Genomic DNA, 22,239 nt, shown 5'->3' with positions numbered 1-22,239 from the left:
CAGCAGCGACAGTTCAGGTCCTTTGTGATTGCTTGCCTCCTAAAAGGAATTAAAATGCTGATTCTTTCTAATTCAAATATTTGATTTGTTTTGGGTCTTGGGTCGTCTTCATTATCTGGTTGCCAACAGAGAGTCAAAAGGGGCATCTCTGAACCTGCTGTGAGGCCATGAAGCTTTAGGAGGGAGTGTTATGTGTGGGGCAAGAGCAGTGGGCAGGCACATTCCTGAGGGAGTGCCTCCCTGTTTGATACCATTCTTATGGAAACTTCAGGAAGGCCAGTAAAATGCAAATGGCACAAAGCCCAAGAGAGAGCTATTTGCTCACTACTTACCACACTTCCACAGAACAAAATGTCTGAGTTTCTGCCTTTTATGAAAATGAGGTTTCCCAGGGTCCTAAAGGCCAAGCTCCCTCGTAGGCGTAAAGGTCAGGAACCAGCAGTGGTGAGGTGATAGACATGAATCCCAACAGCCACTAGAGACGCTTACTCTGGAAACAAACTCTCACACAAAAGTGGCTAGAACAGAAGACACGATGCAACAGCAAAACAAATGAAAACCAACCGTGTGTTTTGTCCCAGGATGAGTTACCTACTGGGAGAGGGAGGGCAAGAGCAGTGGCTCTGTTGTGTGCCTCCAGCTTTTCACGTCCATTTGAACCCAGCCAGCTAGCAATGACAAAAACTTCCTGCATTTTCATGAACTCAAACAACATGACTTCAACAACACAGGAAGAAAAGTCCTTCAGCAGCAAAGTGACTAGATAGAGGTGTTTCATTGAGTGATTTGCTAAGCAGAACGGCGCCCTACCACAATGCAAAATAAAGCTCTTTTGGACAAAGCGTTCCTTTTTTGTGGCAAATGGCTTAATGAATCACTTCCCTTAGCTCCAAAGGGAAAGAGGCTTGCTTTACAAAAGCTCTGCTTGTATTAACCTCCAGGCAAGCAGACGTTCTTCCCTAAAATTTATTTAGCTGTCAAAATGGGGGAAAAAAAGTCAGCAGCAGAAAGGTGCAAAAACTGTGAAGTCCAGGCACTTCGATGAGGATTTTCCTTTAAAAAAATAATAATTACGACAGAAAACCACACTGAAACCCAACTCCAGAGAATATTTTGTTCCCATTTCTCCAGGAGGGAGAGGCAGGGTGAGGATACCACCAGAGCTTTTACATGCAATCCTTTCATGTAAATGATTTCAAATAGGAGCTCTTGCTCTTGCCCGCAGACAAAAGCAGAATGCATCGCTGTTGCCAGACCACCTGGGACACGGGGAGGAGAGGAAATTTCCAGATGGGTTTTAAGACAATTCATTTATATTTATACAGCCAAAATAAATGTTTTTTTTCTGAGATAGCATTTCCCTTTGCTCTATCTAGACCACCAAGAAAAGAGGGAGGCACAGAATTTCTATTACATTAATAGTCCTGATGTTTACGTTTTTGGCTTTTATGAACTTGTGGGAGCTGTTTATTGAGTCATAAACTCTACTAATGGGGATATTATCTCTAAATTATGTAAGTACTACAGTATTTGGGTTAGTTAAAAGAAAGGTTTAAAACAGTTACACACTTACAGTTTATCTCAATTACCAACCTGATCCCATAATGGGAATTTAATTGCTAAATGCTAGCTTATTTGCAGAAGAACTACACCACCACACAATATATAGCCTATATAAACATGTCCAGACAATTCTATATTACCTCCTTTCACTGCTACCTTCTGATATGGTGGGTTTTCTTATTACAATGATTTAATTCCTAAATACCTCAAATTATGGATTCCTCTTTGTCAGGAAAGCATTTCCACCAGTGCTTCATTTGACAGATTTTAGCATGTTGCCTGCACACACTCAAATGGCTTTGTGCAAAAGGGACAGTCCTTATGCATACGCTTAAATACTTTGCTAAATTACATTCTCAGAGAGCTCTAACAAGAGAAATAGTTCCATTTAAATCAACCCAGGTTTTCCTGTTTACCTAGCTGGAATGAAATTTGACCAAGACCCACTGGCCAGAGCCTGAGTCAAGCTCATTGAGGAGAGTCAGGTCCATGTGCTAAGCATGGAGCTGAGCCTCTGCTCAGCCTAAGATCCAGAATACCCCATGAGAGGGATCACATGCATGTTCAGCACATAGCATGGACTTACACTCTCCTCTGTCCAGTCTGCCCAGCTCAACCTGGACTATCCACAGCTGGCTGAAGCTCAGCCCTTCCTGCACGTACTGTACTCACTGCAGCATGGCTGCAAGGGTGGGGAGCAGCCAAGCGGTCACCATGCTTGACCACAGTGTTCCTCTAGCAATGCTGATGAACCCCAAGGGTGGGATTCATCTCACACAACAGCAATGCAAACATCTACATTTAGCTGTTTTTTTAAAATCCCTTCACAGTCAGTGCAGAGGGAGGGGCACTGTACGGATAACAGGCCTCCTGTAGATAGTCCTGTAGGCTAGTCACCCCCTAGAGATGCCCATCACCCTTCCATCAGCAAGGGACCCAGAGAGCTAGTGCAGGTGCAGACATCTGCACTGTAGACATCTGAAGGCAAGGAACGTAAGTCTCACCCATAAACCTCATGCTAATTTAGAGGAAGCTGTGTCCCACCCACACCACAGCAGCTCTGCAAGAGGTCTTCCTCTTGTCTTTCAAGCCAATGCCATTCTTCTGACAGATTTGCCTTTGAAAGTGGGAGCTCTTTCAAGTACTGTTCGGTGATACAATGAATTTTTTCTGATGTAGATCATTTCACCATGCTGCTTGCCAGGGATCTGCGCCAGATTTCGGAGAACTCTGTGAATCAGTACCTTTACTTCTCTTTGTAATTCTTAGTATGAAACCAACCTGACAAATGAGGACAGTGAAGAGGACAGACAGATGGCTTGGGTAAAGGGCAGAGGAGGATAGCTAGTTTATTTGTGTGCAATACATACTGTAAGAAACTTCCAGATGATTCAGTAATCACCAGCTGTGCAGAGAAAGATTTTATATGGTCAATCTATAACCTTAATATATCTATATTAACTTCCTTCCTTGTCTTAGTTGTTCTCCCTCACTGGTTTAGAACTTCACGTTGGAAACCGGTAGGGACATGGACTTCCCCCCACCCTCCTATCTGGCTTGTTTAACCATTGCCTAAAACATAAGTGCTGCTTCTGACTGGGCCTGAGTCACCATCCTAAACAAAAAAAACAACAATAAATCAATTCAGAGCAAACAGTAACTTTAAAAAGTCTTCTTTCAAGACAGTTTTCCCTCTTTCTTTCTCTATACTGCCTTCTAAAACCTTAAAATAATTTAAAAAACTGGACTGAGCAGAAATTGTGGTATTTTTTTCTTCCTCATATTGTAACTTCTTCACAACCACAGTGCCATTTTGTCTTTCTCACTGTAATGGGGCTGCTGGCTAAGCAACCTCAAGGATGAAGAAATGCTACAAGTAAATATGCCACAGATAAATTACTGAGGGTACAGGACATTATTGTTTAAAGAAGTAATGTCTCCCTCCATGTCACTGAATAACCTACATATTAAAAATGGAAATTTCTTCTAGTGATGAGTTCCATGTCTCAAACCATGGGAACACATGGAAGGGCCCAGCAAGCAAGAGACCAGTGATTTAGTGATTAATTACTATTAATTAATTATTAACTATCAGTAATATATAGGCTGCTGTTGTCTGAATGCTGTCAAGTGACTGAAAACATCCAGTATTTTGGTTATAGCGGAATTAGGATCCCTGCTGTTCTCCCATAGAAAGTTCACCTTCAAGAGGCAGAAATGTCTTCTGGGCTAAAAGGACGTCACAGGTAGAGCAGACATGGGAGTCAACTGAGCCCAAAATTTTCCTGTGAAGAGCTTCCTGCCATGAAGTAGGAACAACTCCCGTGAGGAACAAATGCAGAATGAGGACTTCAACATCTTTTCATTTATGTAGATGAACATGTCTGACTTTGATACAAATAGCTCTGTCTAGAAGAATACAGTAGATGCCTGTATGATGGGCAGAACACAGGAAAATACTGCCTAGTGAGGAACTTCATTTTTGTCCACAGATTTTCCATGGCTGCTTGTGGCTACCATGTCTGAGGGGCCCATCTGCTGGTGACCAGAGCCAGCACTCTGAACTGGACAGGAGCAGAAGCTGATGCAAGGCCATGAGCTAACCAGCACACTACCTGTACACGAGGACCGGTCCTCTTTGCCGTTTGCAGCCTGCCATTTGCTTTCAGCAGCAGCTATTCCAGAGAACTCAAAGCCTCTTATTCTCAAATGCCAAGTTGAGGAAATAAAAATTAACACTGAACATGCAGCAAACCCCAGCAGTGAGATGGGGAGCTGGTACTGTAATGTGAATCTCTTCGCTCCTGCCGTGGACAGCACAGATACTTGTGGAAATAAGATATCTTTGGCTCCCCTACAGAGATCGAGAGATGAGATTAATGGCAACTGTGAGGGCTGCCTTCCCCTTTATGCCATGCATGCTTTAAAGCTGTGGCCTCCTGCCATCTTGAAACATAATCTTGTGGTATTGTCTTCATTCAGGCCCCTCATCAGCAATGTGAAAAGAGAGAAGAAGCTGGTGGCAGGATTAGAGGAGAGGTTGAAATATTCTGGGCAGCATATGCTGTAAGTCACATTATACAAAGAGTATTATTGGACTGCTCATTGGCTAGGGCTTTCCCTTCTGGAAGCACTGCTGCTTCTAAAAAAGAAAACCTGGTGAAAAGTGTTTATCACACATCAGACCACAGCATATGACACATTGTGAGCACAGTGACAAGCACTGAAAATATTTTTCAGGCCCTGTCTGCCCTGCTCGTAGGAGATCTTTTTATGCTCGTCAGGGTTATGCAAGATGCATGGGAAAAGAGGAGAAAGAGAAGTGAGAATAATAATTTGGAACAGTATTAATAAACATCCTAAAATTACTGTCATCAGATGACCCATCTCAGCTTTAAAACAGTACTTTGTTCTTGGAAGGCTGTTTCACATCCTTATTTTAGAAGTGAGAAACTACCTTTTGTTGTCCAGTTTAAAATTATTTGTGGCAAATTATACCTGTTTGTTCTTAAGACTACCAACATTCTTACCTAAAACATTATTTTCCTGGTCTGGCCTTAATGTTTTTACATCAAGCAGTCACATTCTCTCTGAGACTTCATTTTATGGCACTAAATAAGCCAAGCTCCTTTCATTTCCTTTCTTATCTCCATTCTCTTGGCCACCTTTCTAGTTTTTCTCTGCACTGGTTCCAGTTTGCAGTCACCTTTCTTGACCACGACCAGACCAGACCATGATTGACCAGACCTATACACAGGGTTCCACATGAAATTATAAGAAATTATATTTCTTGTACTGATTTTTTTTTTTTTTTCTGTAAAGAGGCTCCTCCTTGTCCTACACACATAAAGGAAAACAAACTGAAGTGTATTTCCCATCTCTAAAAGCTACTTGGGAAGTTCTAAATGTTCAGAGTCAACCTTTCTTGGAAACCCTCAGCTGTACAAGATCTCCACAACTGAAACACCCTTCTAAAGTCTGGGGAACATTAAAAATTTACAAGGGCAACTGCATTCATTTGAAGTGTCAAGCTCAGTCTTGGTGGCATGTTTTAAAAATCTTCCGCTTTCATCAAACTGGCTTAAAATGCCAAGTTATTGTGTTGGCTCCTGACACTGTTCCTGTGGTCAGACATTTTTCTTGTCATGTGAGAAACCATTTTCCTCTTTTGGATCAAAAAACAGTACATGGTCTTGTCTACAACTTGGAGCATTTTAACAAGTTTTCACAGTTTTCTTTCTGACCCCCTGGACACAGACACCACTTACCCATTTTATTGCAAACATCTTCCTAAGTAGCAGCAACACTCATAATTATGCCTTGCCTCAAGTCTTTTTTTGCTGACAAAAAAGGTAAAAAGCTGCCAAAGGCTTCATATTTTGCCATACGGAGGGAAAAGAATTACTTCTCAGGAGCTGGGGGGTTAGAAAGAAGACATACAATTTAAAATTTCATTTACCCTATCATGCAAAAATGCAGCAAAGTATTTCTAAATGGAATCATAATTCTAAAAGGGATCTCCAAGTTTCCAAAAAGATACAGATTTACTGAGTTAAGTTATTCTTTGAAATATTATCTTTCCCTCAGTTTGAGGACTTATCTAAGTTGAATTCTCAATGTTCTAAATCAAACACTTCCTCCCTGAATTGTAATTTCAGATTACAGAAAGTGCAGCCTACTGAATACGTGAGTTTCCCAGCCACTGGCAGAGGTGTGCTGGCTCTTCCCCTGTGGAATCACCGTGGATGAGCCAGGTCCCCTCTTCACGTCAGCTCTTCCATTCTTCAAACTGGGGTAATCCTTTCACAAAAGCATGCCATTAAATTCACATCTAATCATGGCTTCGAGGTGGCACATGCTTAAAAAGATAGAAAAATGCTATCAGGAACTCCATTTAGTCATCATAACTTTGAGCAAAGAGAAAGGCATCAATTAATTTTCAAAGGGCAAGTACAGTGTTACTGCAAGAAAGCTGCACACTAAAACTGTACTGAAACACCTTCTCTTCATACATATCTCACTCAAGTAAACTTGGGTGGCTACTAATCTGAGTCACATTTAAAACAAAAAGCAAGAACTGGTAGCTTCCGTGCTGTGCCTGCAAAATATTTACTTCTACATTGGAAGGCTATAATTATCTCTGACACCACAGCAACTTTATAGTGTGCTAAAACCTTTCTAGTATTTCCTCCAGAAAATAACAAACTTTGACACAAACAGTACCTAAGCATCACCACAGGGATACAGCAAAAACACAGACATAAACTAAAGAGCAAGAAAGGATATTTGAATGGAATTACCTTATTGCGCTAACATAGACCAACCTAATATTTTAAGAGGTCATCCAAGAACCTTTGTTTGCAGAACAAAGCAGGGTTAGTCAGATTTTGCTGTTTGACTGAAAGATTTCTCAATACTTCTAAATTCTCCATATAAACAGACACAAAGATCAGAGGATACAGTTTTAATTATGCTTGTAGAAGTATGAAAGAGTACTGTTGATTTAGAAGGAGTTACAAAAACACACAAAGTATACATCTATGTTGGAATAAGAAATTCAACGCAATAAAGCCTCTATCTGATCTTTATGTTTTACAAGGAATGTTTTCAATATCTAAGTAAGCTTTAGAGCTGAAACACTAATCCAAAAGTAGTGCCTTGCACAGATCAGATTATTCTTCCTTGCCAAACAGATCATCCAGGAGAGGTAAGTATTTGATTCGTTTCACAGGAAGGAATGGTGGTTGTCCACTGCCGTCACCTTCATTCTGAAATCAGTAACCCAGAGAATATCTTAGAATATAATACTGAAAACAAAAATAATTAAAAACTGGTCAACATAAGATTGAATGAGCTGCTTCATTTTCATATATAAATCTGTGAAAAAGTGGACCTTTATGTAGCACATGCTCTTGAAATATTAATACATGCACATTTTTATCCATCTTGTGGAATATTTTATTAAAAATATTTTCTATCATTAGCCCTTTTGCAGATATTTTCAAATTAAATAATGCTATATTTTCTTCACTAAGATGCTTATACTTGAAAGTCTCTCAAGTCATCTAAGTCTTGACACTAGAAATCATATGAAATAATGAGATGAAGAAGAAAGAAAGTCAGCTAAATAAGCCAAACTCTGTTGCTGAAATCTATCTGTCAAATATAGGTACTGTAGCCCCAAAATATTGCTGTTAATTCATGGTTAAGTCATGAATAGAATGACGATTGGATTCTAAATTTGAACAAGATTTAAATCCCTTCCTTTCTCTGATTTTTACCATTTTGTATTGATCTCTTCATTAAAATATTCTTGTACTGTACCAAAGATAGCATAAGTATTGCAGTTAACTTACAAAACAATAAAGTCAGTAAACCTCAGTAAAGTATACTGGCACCAATTCGGGTGCAGTTCATTAAAACCAGTGCTGTATGTCAGTATGATATTTACAGCAAGGCTTTGGAGCTGATAAGGAATGGATCATCCCAACATAATGATGACTGATTATAATTTCTATCAATGGTCTTTCTCGGTTTTTGATTTCAGCTGTAACCTTCCTCCCATAACTCCATGTACCATTCTCAGCTGGGGCTCTTAGGCACCAGCCACCCCCTGAAAGCCCATCCACTGGCTGTCCTCCAAGCAAAGATAATGCCTTCTTCATACCCAAACAAAACCTCATCTCTTATGCTGATCAGAACATACAGTTCACCACAAATGTCCACCTTAACCTCCTGCTTGTTTCACAAGCATCTTTTCCTCCACACCTTCAACTTGTGAAGGCTGTCTCTTGGTTCCGCCACCACTTGCCCCTGACCTTCACCCTGTAGGAGCCATTTCCTTCCCTCACCTGCCAGAAATGAGGTCATGCTCAATGGCTAGATAAGCCATTTCTGTGAGGGGGGGAAAAACGGTCAAACATATTCAACAGCAAGTGTATCTATGCCTCCGTTTTTTTCACCCTTGCTTTTTGGTACAGAGCTTAGCACCATCTTCAAGGCAAAAATCCTCTGGGTACAACTTCCAATCTTCTTTCTGTTTCTGTGGTACTGAGGCTCATGAGGCTCCTTATCCTGACACAATCTCCTAAGAGCAGTCACTGTTTAAACAGTGAGTTGTAACTTAAGCACAGAATTCTTCTGGAAAAACAAAGAATATCCACTGAACAAAGCCTAATGCACACTTTGAACCACAGGACTGCTGTATAAAACACATGGAAGGGCTTTGATTTTATCTGTACAAGATGGAAAAACTCTTCTCAATGACAAAGTGAAAAATAAACCACCATGGAAAGCAGTGCAAAGCAGCAGCATTGGGCCTTCAATAGACATCACCAACAGTTTGAGATACTACAGGAGAAAGAGCTGGTAAGCCAAGTAAGAGAGAGGAGTCACGTTAATACCACTGTACCTGAGGAATATTGTTTTAAACACTGTCACTGTTGCACTTGAAATTAAAGGAATGCTATGCTTCTAAACAGTCTGAATACAATCAAACACATTCCATACAAGCATAGCAACACATTGGATAGGCTAGAAGAGCAAAACTACATGTTGCCAGAAGGGCTTCAGATTTCTTTGTTACAAAGTTTTTAAAAATCAGCATAATTGCCTTATGCAGCATCTATTTTAAAATGTTCCATTCAGCACAAGAAGGCATGATCAGATTAATCTCTGCAGTTCGTTGACACCACATTTTTATTTACCCTAAGTAGCAGGCTGGTGGAGACATACAAAGTTGATCCATCAGTCCTGCTCTTGCTGTATGCCTACCAGTGATGTGGTGTATTATGTACAAGTATCTATGGAGTTATAAAAAATACATAGCTATTTTCTGCAGTGTCGGTGAAGTTTAAAGTATTTCCTGACTATGTCAGCAAGTGAACAGATCGTTTGACATGTGACAGTGATATCTGTGGGTGAAGTGGTATTCACACCCATTGTTCATGGACAAACACACCTGTTTCCCTTTTTTTTTTTTTTTTCTTCTAGAAAAACTTCACAGAGATGTACACCTATGAGGCATGGATGTGTTACAGGGTTCCTTGTCCCTGACTGACTTTTCTGCTTCATTCTAAACCTCCCAGAAATAATTTATTACTTGAAGAAAACAGGCACAAATACAAAAATTTGAAAACTGTTGTGGTCTCCATTGGATAAAGCAATCATGTTAAAGCTGGAAAAACTATATCAATGTACTGTACTGTTCCTTTGTTCAGATATACTGGTTTTACCTTAAGAGGAACCTTTATTGTCTGGAAAGCAGGGATTTGATTCTCTCTCCAGTTCAGCCCATCCACAAATTTTTTATATTCCACTTGCTTATGCTCATCTTCAAACCTAAGCAGAATATCCATAAGATGACTCAACATTAAAGGAAATTTTCAACAAAGTTGTATATTTGTTGTATCAACAAAATATATCATACTAATATATTACCTTTGGGGTAGTAATTTTTTACTCCTTTATTACCAAACACTAGCAGTAGTACAGAAAAACAATACTAAACTGCCAGGACTTCTATATCATACATTCTATTCCATATTCTTATACCTTATTATTGTCTCTTATAGAAGAATCCAAATTCTTTAAGGTTTATTACATTTCAACTAATTTCATTTTACTTTTGAAGCATCGCCCAAACCTTCTCCAATACTGTGATCTCAGAACTGGTGACAAGCATAAAGTGAGAAACAGGTAGAGTGATACAAGAGCACTGTGCTATAACGCAACTGACCTGCTTTACATGGCTTCTGCAATCATTTCCTAAAAATAAGCAAACCTTCAAAAATGCTGTTTACACACACCTTGGGATCAATTTACAACTGAAAACCACACAGCTCTCTAACCTATCAAATAATAGCCAGCTTTAAAAATCACGAGCCTTGTCATTCGGTAGTTGTTTAATGGCATTGTTCTTTATTTCTATGGAATAAATAAATTTGTGTCAGTTATGAGGCTCCCCTACATGCATGAAGATATATATGCTGCTAGCTAAGGTCTACAGGTACATGTGGAACACACTGTCTTCCTCCCCCAGATTTCTAAAATCCCCACAGTAATAAACCCCATGAGAGCAAATTCATAAGTCACATCATCCTTTTGCCACTGACTTGGATGAAACAGCTTCAGAAAAAAAGACCTTCATTCAGCAAAACATTTAGGTGATTAAGACACTTGGGAACCACTGTTATTTCAGTGGCACTAGTTAAGTGCTTGAAAGATACCTGCAAGGTGAAGCTGCCATGCAAATCATTGTTGAAATGAACAGCTTGACTGCTCTGCTATAAATACTGTACTAGCAGTTTCTGTGAATGACGTCTGTCTCACCTAACACTATCTACATATAAAAGAGACCTGGTTTAGGTTTATCAGTACACCCTGGAAGTGTCTGTGCTTCACTGGCATCCATAGAGACAAATGCAGCTAGCAAGACTCAACACCTATTCTTGGGTGGGAAACATCAGGTTAAACAATTCTGTAATCTGGTGAGACAAACACTACTGCACAGGAACATCTCCAGGAAACAAGTATTTTAGAAAATCACTTTATCTTGCTCTTAAATAAACAGCACTGCACAAAACATGGGCCTCAAAACTCTTCAGTCACTGCAGAGGGTTCTGGTAAAAATTAAACATGAAGGTACTTTAAGAGAGAATTTACAGCACAAACTTGGAAAACAATACCAGAGAAGAGGAGAAATAAATCCAGTGACAAAAATAAACTGCAATAATCAGCAACTCATCCTTTCCTTCTCCTCCCCCCACACCTTTCATTTAATAGTCAGCAGAAGAGATAATAATAAAATATACTGAGAGCCATAAACAAGAGATGCTAGCGATAAACTGGAATGTTAAGTACAGTGAGTTATGCTGAAGATTAAAGCAAAGTCAGAAAAGAATGCTACTGTTACTAATATTAAAGAGGAGTCTGAAACATTGCCATAAGAACCCCTGCTATGATAGCTTGCTTCTTTGTAATAGCTCACACGCAAGTTAACGTTTTCATAAAGCCTTACTTTTGGGGAACATATCCAATATAAAATAAAATTACCATTCCCAGTTCTCAGGGGTTCTTGGTTGTTTCAGGTTTTTTACAGGTGGCAATTGGGAAAAGGAAGTTTTGCATTAGAAGTAGCAAGACAATAAAATAGCTTATACCTCTTGGAAAAAAAATCTATGCACACAGATTCTGAATTTCAGAACTATCACAACTATAATTTTTTTCTGTTATTACATATGTGTTTATCTTTTGCACATTGTGAAAAGTCAAAAGATTAAATCTACTGCCAAGATGCAGAGCTGTAAAGCAGGATTTAAAAAAAAGAACAAGAGAAGATGTGTAACATACTTAAACTTTATGCTGAGGCAATGAAGTCAAGGGAAGCATTGCTTCTGCTTTCGACAAGCATTAACAAGGAGAAAAGTCCTTTGATGTGACAGCACTGGCAAACTGAGATGATAACATGGGCATGCAGTTAACTATAACCAAAGATTTTAATATGGGCAGAGGAAATGGGATTCCTAAATCTCGTATTTAAATAGCTACAGAAAGCAGCTTAAAATATGCTAGAATAATCCAGAATGAAAAAAAGAAAAAAAAAATAATCTACTTTTCAGATCTTTCTGCTGCTGTGACTTATTGTATCAATCTACTAAAAGCACACACTTGCAATATGGCACAGAGTATACAGATGGACTGTGGAGATGTTATCAATTTGTGCATTATTAGGACAGAGATGTCATGCGTTTCAGTGGTTGGAATTAATATGACTGAAACTACCAGTGCTCTTCAGGAAAGGAAATTTGATTTGTCTTACCAAGAAGATGCAACAAAGATCTTTTGAAACCATGCTTCTCTTCAATTTTGCCCTAGGACTTTACCAATGCACGTTATTTTAGACTATGAAAGTCACGCCCCCATCCCTATCATAGTTTGCAGAGCTTTTTTTTTCTTTGACATTACAGAAATGACCCTACTTTTTGGCTTCTAAAAATGTATTCATAATGAAATACTCCAGATGTGTGAAAAACTGGTTAAACCACAATATGACCATTCCCAAGGATACTTTCGTGAGTAAAGGCCACTTACAAATGTTTTTTCTTTCCCATCAAGACATCTGTAACCCAAACATTTACGTGAAAAGTTAATGTACATGCAGATTTTTTTTAATTCCTTAGTTTTGAATAACATTTATTAAGACATTAATCTGATAATAATAAATGAGAAGCACCATGCTGCTTTAACCTTAGAGAAAATGCTGGGATTCTTCAGCGTGTTTGATAGTCTCTGTTTAACACAGGTATATACCTAAATCGTCATAAACTGTTCATATGAAAAGATTTTAAATGGCAAGCATGGACAAGTCTGTGCAGCTGATTAGGATGAATTAAGTAATGGCTCCTATCTTGTGTATACATTTGTTCACATCTTGAACAACTATAAATTGAACCAACAGTTCCTCAGCATACCAATAACAGAAATAATTTAAGAGATCTAAATATTAATGCTAGAGAGTCTTTTCATCACAAATGGCCCAGGGAGTCTCACTCATCAAAGGTAACAAGCAGAAGACAGAATGCAGGAGAAAGATCTTGTGACCATTTCCAATCTTGCTCCTGCTACCAGGACTCTTGCTGTAGTAGGAAAAGAGGGTTTGCTGCCTGAAAGAACTAGGTCAGCCCTAAAAAAAGACATTAGAGGTAGGCAACTAGGTAAAAAATTATTACCCAGCCACAAACCAGGGTAAAGCTGAGCAGGCAGTAGTGTCCTGGCCTGGCCTGTTAGTGACTTGAGAACTGGGATGACCAGGTAGGAGGCGCATTGTTGTCAGGCATGGTTACCTGAAACACTAGGGATTCACTTCCAAACAAGCCCCACTCCAGCATCCAACAGTCTCACCCTCATACCGTTGAGAAATGAAGAACTACACAGCTGCTTTTAACAGAAATTAAGATACATTTTTAAAAATAGGGACATATGCTTAACAACTAAACTAACGCGGAACAATCAACGTGTAATGCTTGTAAACTTGTCATCCACTTTTTCTTCCCTGCATTTCTCCTTTCCTTATCTGCCAGCTGTTTATATATCCTCTAGGGAAGGACTGCATCTTTTTAAGTCCTTGTTAGCATGCATTTAGCATTGCAGTAAATAAAAATAAAAGGAAAAAAACCCTAAATTCACTACTTAAGCACTTCAGCAACATTTATTTATTAAACAAACTGTAATTATTCATTATGCCTGCATGAATTTAAAGAAATGTTTATAATGACAATTGTAGTTTTCTGGCAGAAACAATTGTGTACCATCTGCATTACTTAATACATTGCGATTAGAAGTCTGTATTGCCCTGTGATTAAAAAAATGAGTGAGAAAATGCTGATGGAGAAAGGAAATAGTTTGTAATAAGCCAGGTCAGGTAAACTGGAAAAACGGACACATTGTTGGGTACCTAAATCCTACTATTTCACTATCGCAAAATAAAAAATATAAATTTACTCTAGGCAGAAAATATGAAAGGGTTTTATGAAACCTCCATGTTTGTGCTAATTCTCCCTGCACTCTATGCAAACTGAATGGTCTTTGGGCAGAGTAAACAAAGTCTTGGGTCATCTGGAGGTGACCACAAAACTAAGAAAGGAACTTCCACTCCCATCCCATCCTTTTAATACGTGACAGATCATTGCAGTATAATTTACAAATGTAAATAATAAATACTTTAAGAGTATTACCTTTCAAAATGGAAGAACCATTAAGTCCTACAGAAATTCTTTGCCACCTAATCACAGATAGCAAAGCTGAATAAACATATAGCTTCAGTCTTCAACTATTATCTGATCACATTATCCAGCATCATTTTATAGCTGAACAGGGTCCAGCTACTGCATTAGCTATATACACTGATTTTGTGGGAATCAATCCAACAACTTTTATTGTACCGTTTTCTTTCTTCATAAATACAGGTACACACAGTAGGAATACCACCACCACTTGCTTCAGAAACATCAGTGGACATGCTTCCTCAACCAAAAAAAAAACCAGGGAAAGAATATTGTTGACAAACTTTGCCCACACTGAACTGCCTACTCCCCAGGAGTGAGACTGTTCTTCATTAACAATAAACCTGCTTGTTTCGTCATTCTTCGCTCTCAAAGAAAACTACAGGAAGCAAGAGGAAAGGAAAAGTCTAAATCTCATTCATCCAACTCTATTCTTTGATTTCCATATTACTGGAAATTAACTCCCACCAAATACACTTAAAAAAAATCTTTCCCTGACTCTGCACCTTCACGAAACAATAAACTTACCAAGCAGCGCCAACTGCACACATTATTAAGAATGTGACAGTCTTCCTTCTTACTGGCAGTGCAGTGATTCACCATATAAACTGCCATCTTTCAAAGCAGCTGATATTGTAACTTAGAACTGGCATTACACATAGCACTCCATCAAACAAAGTACTTCTCACACTGCTATCTGAGGCCCAGCTTCACACCATTTACCTTACTCATACACAAATCTGCAATAAAGGCTGGCCACAGCCCCTTTAGAAACAAAGGAAAATGGATGGTAATTTAGAAATCCATCTCTTACACAAACTAAGGAGATAACTCTCCTCCATCACCTACAGAAAGAACTTAGAGCAGCTGAATCCTAATTCAGCCATCACAGGTACCCGGCTAAAGCTGGGTGAAATCCAGTCCTTTTAGTCTCCTCCTTGTCTTCTAAGATTGTCTCCAATTTTTATCATAATGAACTCGGCTTATTCTTTTTAACTGCCTAACTAACTACACTCGTCAGGAGAGAAGAGGTTCATCTCACAAAACCTTTCCCTGGTTTGAATTCACAAACAATAAACATGTCTCTAGAGCCTATGATGTGTTAGGCTTGTCTGTTTTTCATCAGCATTGAGTTAGTACATAAAGGAAAACCTCCAGTCCCTTGTCTGTGCATCTATTCAATTTCAGCTTTTATGAAGTGGAAAATATGAGAAGTCCTTGTATAGTACAGGATGCCAATTGTCCTCCAACACTTTTTGTATTGGGCAGCTTAGTGGGTGTTCTAAAAAATGAGTTTTAGACAAATACTAAAATTTAGACATACTTCTGATGACTAATGTGTGCATCCTAACTGTCAGAAGTGATGAACAGCACACAAATTGTCAAAGTTGTCTATCTGGCTACTGCAGAGAGCTATTCTGAAAGTTTTTTGGTCTGGAAATGGGGGCTTTATGAAAAACAGCCCCTTAGAATTCTTATAGCAGTCTTATTGATACTCATTTAAGTAGCGAAGTTTTGCTTGCCGTATGAAGATGCTTTATTAAAATGGATTCCACATTTCTGCCTGCCAAGAGTCTTTTCATTATCTGATAAATCCAGATGCTTAGTTTGCAATTCTTCCTGAAATCAAGAAGCGTATCCACCTGAAAGCATTTAAACATGATGGAAGACAAGACCTGCTCCTGCTTTTAACACAGTATGAAGGCACAGACAAAACACTTAAGGATTTCCCACGCGAGAAAAAAGAGTCCAATGCGCATGCATTTAAACCTATTGCCAGAAACTCTGGCCATGAAAACCAAACTCAACATCACATGAGTGTTCAAAACACCACAGGTTACTCTGAACTCCAGCCTTTAATACAACTGCACTGAATATCAGCGCTTTTCACTTCTATTCCCATTAATTCAGCTAGCCAACCTATTTATCTCAAAACAATTAAATGTGCTATGGAAAAATACAAAAAACAACATTCCTTTTCCTTTCTAAAAATTACAATAAAATATGTTTCAGGTGAGATGAATAGGAATAGCAAGTAACTTTTATTTACTACTGATGTTGCCTACTTGATTCAAGGACATTTAATTGCATGCATTGGTATGCTTCTTAAAACTTACATAATGTGCTCTTTTTTTATTTTACATAGACATAGGAACAACTAAAGCAAAAAAAGTTAATTGCATTGATAATGATAAGTATCAGTAGCTGATTCCCATAAGACTAATTCCACAGAATTCTGGCAAACCCCACATAATCTACTGTGTCAGATAAAATGAAGAGAAGTTGCTAAGATGGATGGACCTCAGTTGATCATAAATATTCTTAATAAGAAAGTTTGTATATGTATATAGGGACAAAATCAGCATCATTAAATGATTAATATTATACAAATGAAAAATTATTAAGAACTGTGTGTGAAGTCAATATTTAGCATTGATATGCATCCATGCATGCAGGTCATACTGTCTGCCCTTAACTTACATGGTCAGTAAAGCTTGCAGGTCATCATCAGCCAGTGGCAACTTAAAGGACTTGCAAACAGTCCTGCACATCTCATGGGGCAGCACTCCACATCTACACAAACAGAAAGAGAAGGGAGGAAGTGAACATTAGGTATTTCTCAGATTTATTTCAAGTGAACGTTGCTGCGAATAGGAAAACACACAAGAAATATTGGGGTAGAGGTAAAGAAAACAACGTTTTATGAAATTTCGCTATTACAAAGCCCAGAAATTTGGAAGTGCATGAGGTGACCTGTTCTCCCACACGCTGAGGTCCTTAGTGGTTCTCTGGGATTCTTTATCTGTGACATCAGAATCAGCTACAAATCCTTTCTTTTTTCCCTTAAATCACAATTTTTCCTCTGATTCTGGGCATGTGATTATGTCACAGAATGTTCAGTACAGCAGCTATAATAAAAAGTCCCCAAACAAAATGAAAAAAAAAGACAAAAAAGCTATCCTTTGCTTGTCTACAGCCAAGTGTTGAGAAAGGCTTAACATCACAAATAATATACTTCATCTGCAATATGTAATTTGCTCAGCAACAAACAGAAAGTAGATAGGTTTACAAGCAGAGCTTCCCAAATAACATCTTAGGATAAATAGAGGAAATTTACTTTTCACGGTCATTGTATACAAGCACTGCAGACAGTTGTTCAAAATTCTCAAAGCTATTTTTCTTTAGTCGTTCTTGAGCCACTGCAAGGAGGAACTGGAGGTCTATTTCATATTCATCTCTCACACTGTAATAGCGCCCAAGAGTTATAATTTCATGTTCTGAAAATGCTCCATCAGCGATATCGACTATCAAATTTCTGTTCACAAAAACAACAGTCTACGTTAGTTTTAAGTAAAGAAGTTAAAAACAGTTAATAATTACTAAACTGGGGGGGGGGGGAGGATAAAGTGCACTCATTACAAAATACTGTATTTAGATCTTTAAAGAATGTATCTACTTCAATTTAAAATCCAGATCTGTTCAAGAAGGTATAATGGCAATTACCTGAACTCTTAAACTTTTGCAGAATTTCCACATTTCCCCAGTAGTTGGCTATACATACAAAAATACATAATACTCATGACTGAAACCTTTTCCCAGAGATGCCATAGTGGCATGGAATATTAGCAGAGATTAATTTTGTCATTGCATTTATCTAACAAGATAGTGAATTAACAAGGTATTAGCCTGTTTTGTTCCTAATTATATTTTGCATTCTGCAACACACGATTATCAGTAAACACAAAGCAGGCACAACAACTGTTGCATAAAATATATAGAGAGAATTAACAACAGCAGAGGAGAAGTGGGGCAGAAGATCCCAACAGAGAACAGAATATTAACCAAGTGGCAAGCCACACTTCACAAAGCATTGTGAAAGCTGGCTGTGATAGGTAGCTTTCAGGGGAAAGCTGGGGGAAGGGAAACAGAAATTGGTCATAGAAAGAGGGCAGAAAATTACACCCAGCTTGTAATCACAAGCCCTCCTGGCAAGAATGGGAGATAGGAGGCAGTAGCATGACCAGGTTCCACTTGGACACTGTCAGCAGAGCATCAGATCACATGCAGGGAAGAACCTGAGATGTGCTCTCCCAAGACTGCTTGTGCTACTCAAACAAATCAGCCCATTCCAAAGAAGGAGAAATGTTTCTGAGATCCATCTGACGGGTCAGTGCTGGCACTGAATGACTATTCATTCCTGTTAATATCAAGAATTTGTTGCTGATAATACAGCTGGAGTGACTTCCGGGTAAGCTGAAGGCACTTGTAGTATATCAGCAAATGGACACAAGCTTTGGAGCTTAAGGATCAGGACTAGTAATTACAGGTTAGAAGAATGTCCCTCTGATTTATATTGTTGGTAGGGAGGAGGAGAAGGACCAATTTTGAAGACTGTTGCCTTCACGCAATTACAGATTTCTTCTTTGTCCTGGATGATAACACAACATAAGGAAAGAAAACCACCAGTAGCAAGGTATGCAAGGAAATTCTGCTCTCCTGGAAAAAGCTGGCCTGAACTGTAGGTTAACTCAGCTGTTACAAGGCCTCTTGTCAAACCTGCCTTAGTGTAACTACATTGGTGTTATGACACCAAACATCTGCCTCTGCTAAACTCATGTTCAACAGGATTTTTTTTTAACAAAAGCATCAACATAGGCCTACATACCTCAGTCAAAATTAGATTAATTATATATACTTCTGGATAAACTGCACTAAGAATAAACTTCACCGTAATTGCTGATCCAATTAGAGCTCTACCTTGTGGTATTCTTGAGGGTAGTGCATCACTGTGATTATATACCAATCTTTGAAAACAAATGGAAGGAATTATTAGTGATGTACAAAGTTCTGACACAAGATTTGAACTGCTGGCTGGAGAATAGTTAAAATTCTTGAATGAATGTGATAATGGGTCTCTTAACATCCACATGTGGACTGAAAGCACAGAAACTTAGTACCCTTTGAGAATGACAAATTTTATCACCAATTTCTCACTTGCTTCCTCTCAGAGGCTTGTGCGGCCCTGTTCAAATGAAGATATCTCTTCATAGAATATGATTGCACTTACACAGCTATTCAAAAAAGGATGCTAAGCATCATATTGTGTCTATTTTGATTCAACTGCTGCTTTTTTAATCTTGAAATAATTTAGAAAGATCCTTTATGTGCAGTGGCAAGAGATAAATATCAGAAGAAGACAAGATGTTGGCAGTAGCAAGCCGTATTTGAGATTATGCAAACTCAATGACAAAAACATAGTCCATCTATTAATATTATCATTCTCTTGTCAGTATGATTTTTCCACTTACTAAATGTTATTATTTGTATTGTAGCAGCATTCAGAGATCCAGTCAAAACTGGAGCCTGTTTTCTGGAGCCCACAGTAATACTACTACAAACACAAAGAAGACGACGATATACCTTGATAAGCCTGGCACTCTTAAATGCTTGGGCTGGTGAAGCTCAAAGCATGTAGATAACATCATCTATCTGAATATTTCCACAGACTGGATTTTCATACATGGCATAGATTTTTCCTGTCTCAGGATTTTAGAAGTTTTTTATTTTCTCAAGCCAGTCAGTGACAATCAAGTCTACAAAAACCCCAGATAAAATTATTGTCTCGTTTGGGAATTAAGGAATATTTTAGTGATTGCTAGGGACTAATGAGTGAGACCCAAGATTCGCAAACAAAACTACATCTAAACTCTTCCTGACAAAAAAAAAAACAAGTTGCAAGAATTGTTTTCACAGCTTAGTTCTCTTTTGGTTTACTTTTTTTTTGTTCTAGAAAAACATGACAGATTGCAATCTGAATTCGGTGGAGAAAGAAGAAAAAATAATGAACTGCTTAAGAAAGCTCTTTCTTAAGTTAAAAGGAAGACAGGCATCTTTGTTAAACCCACATGGTACTTTGTCTCTAACAGCAAAGGGTCTTGCCAGTGGCTTATGAGAAAAAGCAGTCTGGATAGGACCATGATGCACAGGCATCTAAATTTTAGTTATTTTTTTCTTCTCTTCTTAACAAAGATTTCAGTAGTTTTAACAACAGCTTAGGGGATAGCTTCAGTGTATGTCATGTACTTATTTCCCGGACAATGTGCCATAGATCTGGGTTCTGAAATTAGTTAAATTGTATAATTACAATTCTGCTTCACTACATCATACTTACAGGTACCTTTTTAAAAGCAGATCATATAAAATTACATAGGTAGAAAGGAAGAAATCTGAAGAGACCAATTCAGAGCACAGTAAAGCTTTAGCTGTATTTAAGATAAGAAAAGAGGATTATCATGCTGGTGGAAGCTGTCACACAGATAATTGCCTGTACTAAAAATAATCATTTGTAGTTAGTTATAATCATGAAATGCCATGACAGATTAAAAATAAGCAGTGATGTACATAAAAAAATACAAAACTGAAAGAAAAATACATATTCTGTTCACAGAAAAATATCTTCAACTTTTCATAAATGCAAACAATCGCTCTTGTCTTCACCACTAAAAATGTTTCTTTCATTCTAAAATAAGACACATGGATAATAAAAAGAAGAGAGTCTTTAAATTACAGGATATAATATGAATGAACAGAAACAAAATCAATTATCACTATAAAGCACAAAATTTAAATGTTCTTTAGAGGCAAATTCTTCCTCTGGTAGTGTGAATGCTTCCTGTTAGACCCCCTGCAGTCCCACCACCGCAGGAGGGATGCAGACCATTAGCACGTGTTCAGGCTGGCCCAGGTGAGCACTGAAGCCAAGAGAACATTTATGACATGGGTTCCCCTTCTTCCTCTCTTGCTTATGGAGGGGGTTACTGCATTTCTGTTGCTGAAACCAAGTGCCTCAATGCTATATAAGTACACATATCTTTCTCCATGCCACAGAACAGCACTAGCCTAAATTAAACAGTTGGGCTTTTCACAGCTGCGCTGAATATGACTATGATTAAATCTACACTCAGCTGAGCCTCTTCTTGATAAAATAAATTTTTTTCCCTGCTGTTTAAAAGCACAATCAACCCTTCTAAAAGTGTGCTCCACCTATTTTGTCATGCAAATGTTCCAAACCTCTGACCTGCTCTTAGTTCATGTAAGAACACAAAAGTTTTGCAGATGATTATTTCATAATTTAAATTTAAACCATAATTATTTTATTTTAAACCATTATTGTGCATATCAAGTAAAACCCTTTTCCAAGTGCTATGAAGTTTCTCCAAATACACACTAAGTAAATTTTCTTCCCTTCTTACTCTAGTAATTACATTTTCCCTCTTAATGTAATTAACAAGTCAGAATCTTGCTTCTGTGGAGTAAAATATCTAAGTCTAGAAATATTTTGACCAAAAGCTGCCAGTAACTGTGTTCTCTCTTAGTTTAAATCCTACCTTTTAATGACTTATTTTTCATTTCTGAATACCAGCTTGTTTTAAATTCTCACTACTTTCACTTTAAATTGCTGGAAGAACCTTCTACTGATCTATAACTCTTCTGAGGTAGTTCAGAAGTAATTTCTGCCTTGGTTAACATTCCTATAGGGATGACATTCCACCCAATATACATCTACTTATATGCTTTAGTTACTACGACAGTTCCTAAATACATAGTTATTACCACTGTGAAAAAAAAATGCTTCTAGGTAAAACTTCCTCCTCTGTTCCAGATCATTAACTTTACCAGTACCTAACACAGTTCATATGCTCCAGTATTCCGGCTGTGGGACGAACTGAAATCAGCTTCCATTGAGCATGATTTCCTCTTTCAAGTATCTATACATTTCCCCATTGCCACATCTGGACAATTGCCAGAAGCCAAATTTCTGTTCCCTCTACCTATGCTGAAATTACTATCCAAGCACTAGTTATTGCTCTGACTACTACTTTCCAGACTTTTT

The 22,239-nt window shown here is 38.2% G+C and overlaps 1 protein-coding gene across 1 annotated transcript in view; it reads right to left on the bottom strand.

Annotated features, from left to right (window-relative positions):
* Positions 1–7,012: 7,012 nt before the first annotated feature.
* EFHC2 (EF-hand domain containing 2) overlaps positions 7,013–22,239 on the bottom strand; it is a 61,393-nt gene continuing 46,166 nt past the window's right edge. The window contains exons 12-15 of the mRNA XM_055703146.1: positions 17,464–17,661; positions 16,827–16,919; positions 9,798–9,903; positions 7,013–7,331 (exon numbers count right to left, since the gene is read on the bottom strand). Coding sequence (XP_055559121.1) covers positions 7,236–7,331; positions 9,798–9,903; positions 16,827–16,919; positions 17,464–17,661 — 493 coding nt within the window. The 3' untranslated portion in view covers positions 7,013–7,235. The remainder of the gene's footprint in view (positions 7,332–9,797; positions 9,904–16,826; positions 16,920–17,463; positions 17,662–22,239) is intronic.

The sequence above is a fragment of the Falco cherrug genome, chromosome 2 (genome assembly GCF_023634085.1).
Source record: "Falco cherrug isolate bFalChe1 chromosome 2, bFalChe1.pri, whole genome shotgun sequence".
NCBI lineage: Eukaryota > Metazoa > Chordata > Aves > Falconiformes > Falconidae > Falco > Falco cherrug.
Note: the sequence above shows the minus strand (reverse complement) of the source record. Positions and strands in the feature narration are given on the sequence as shown.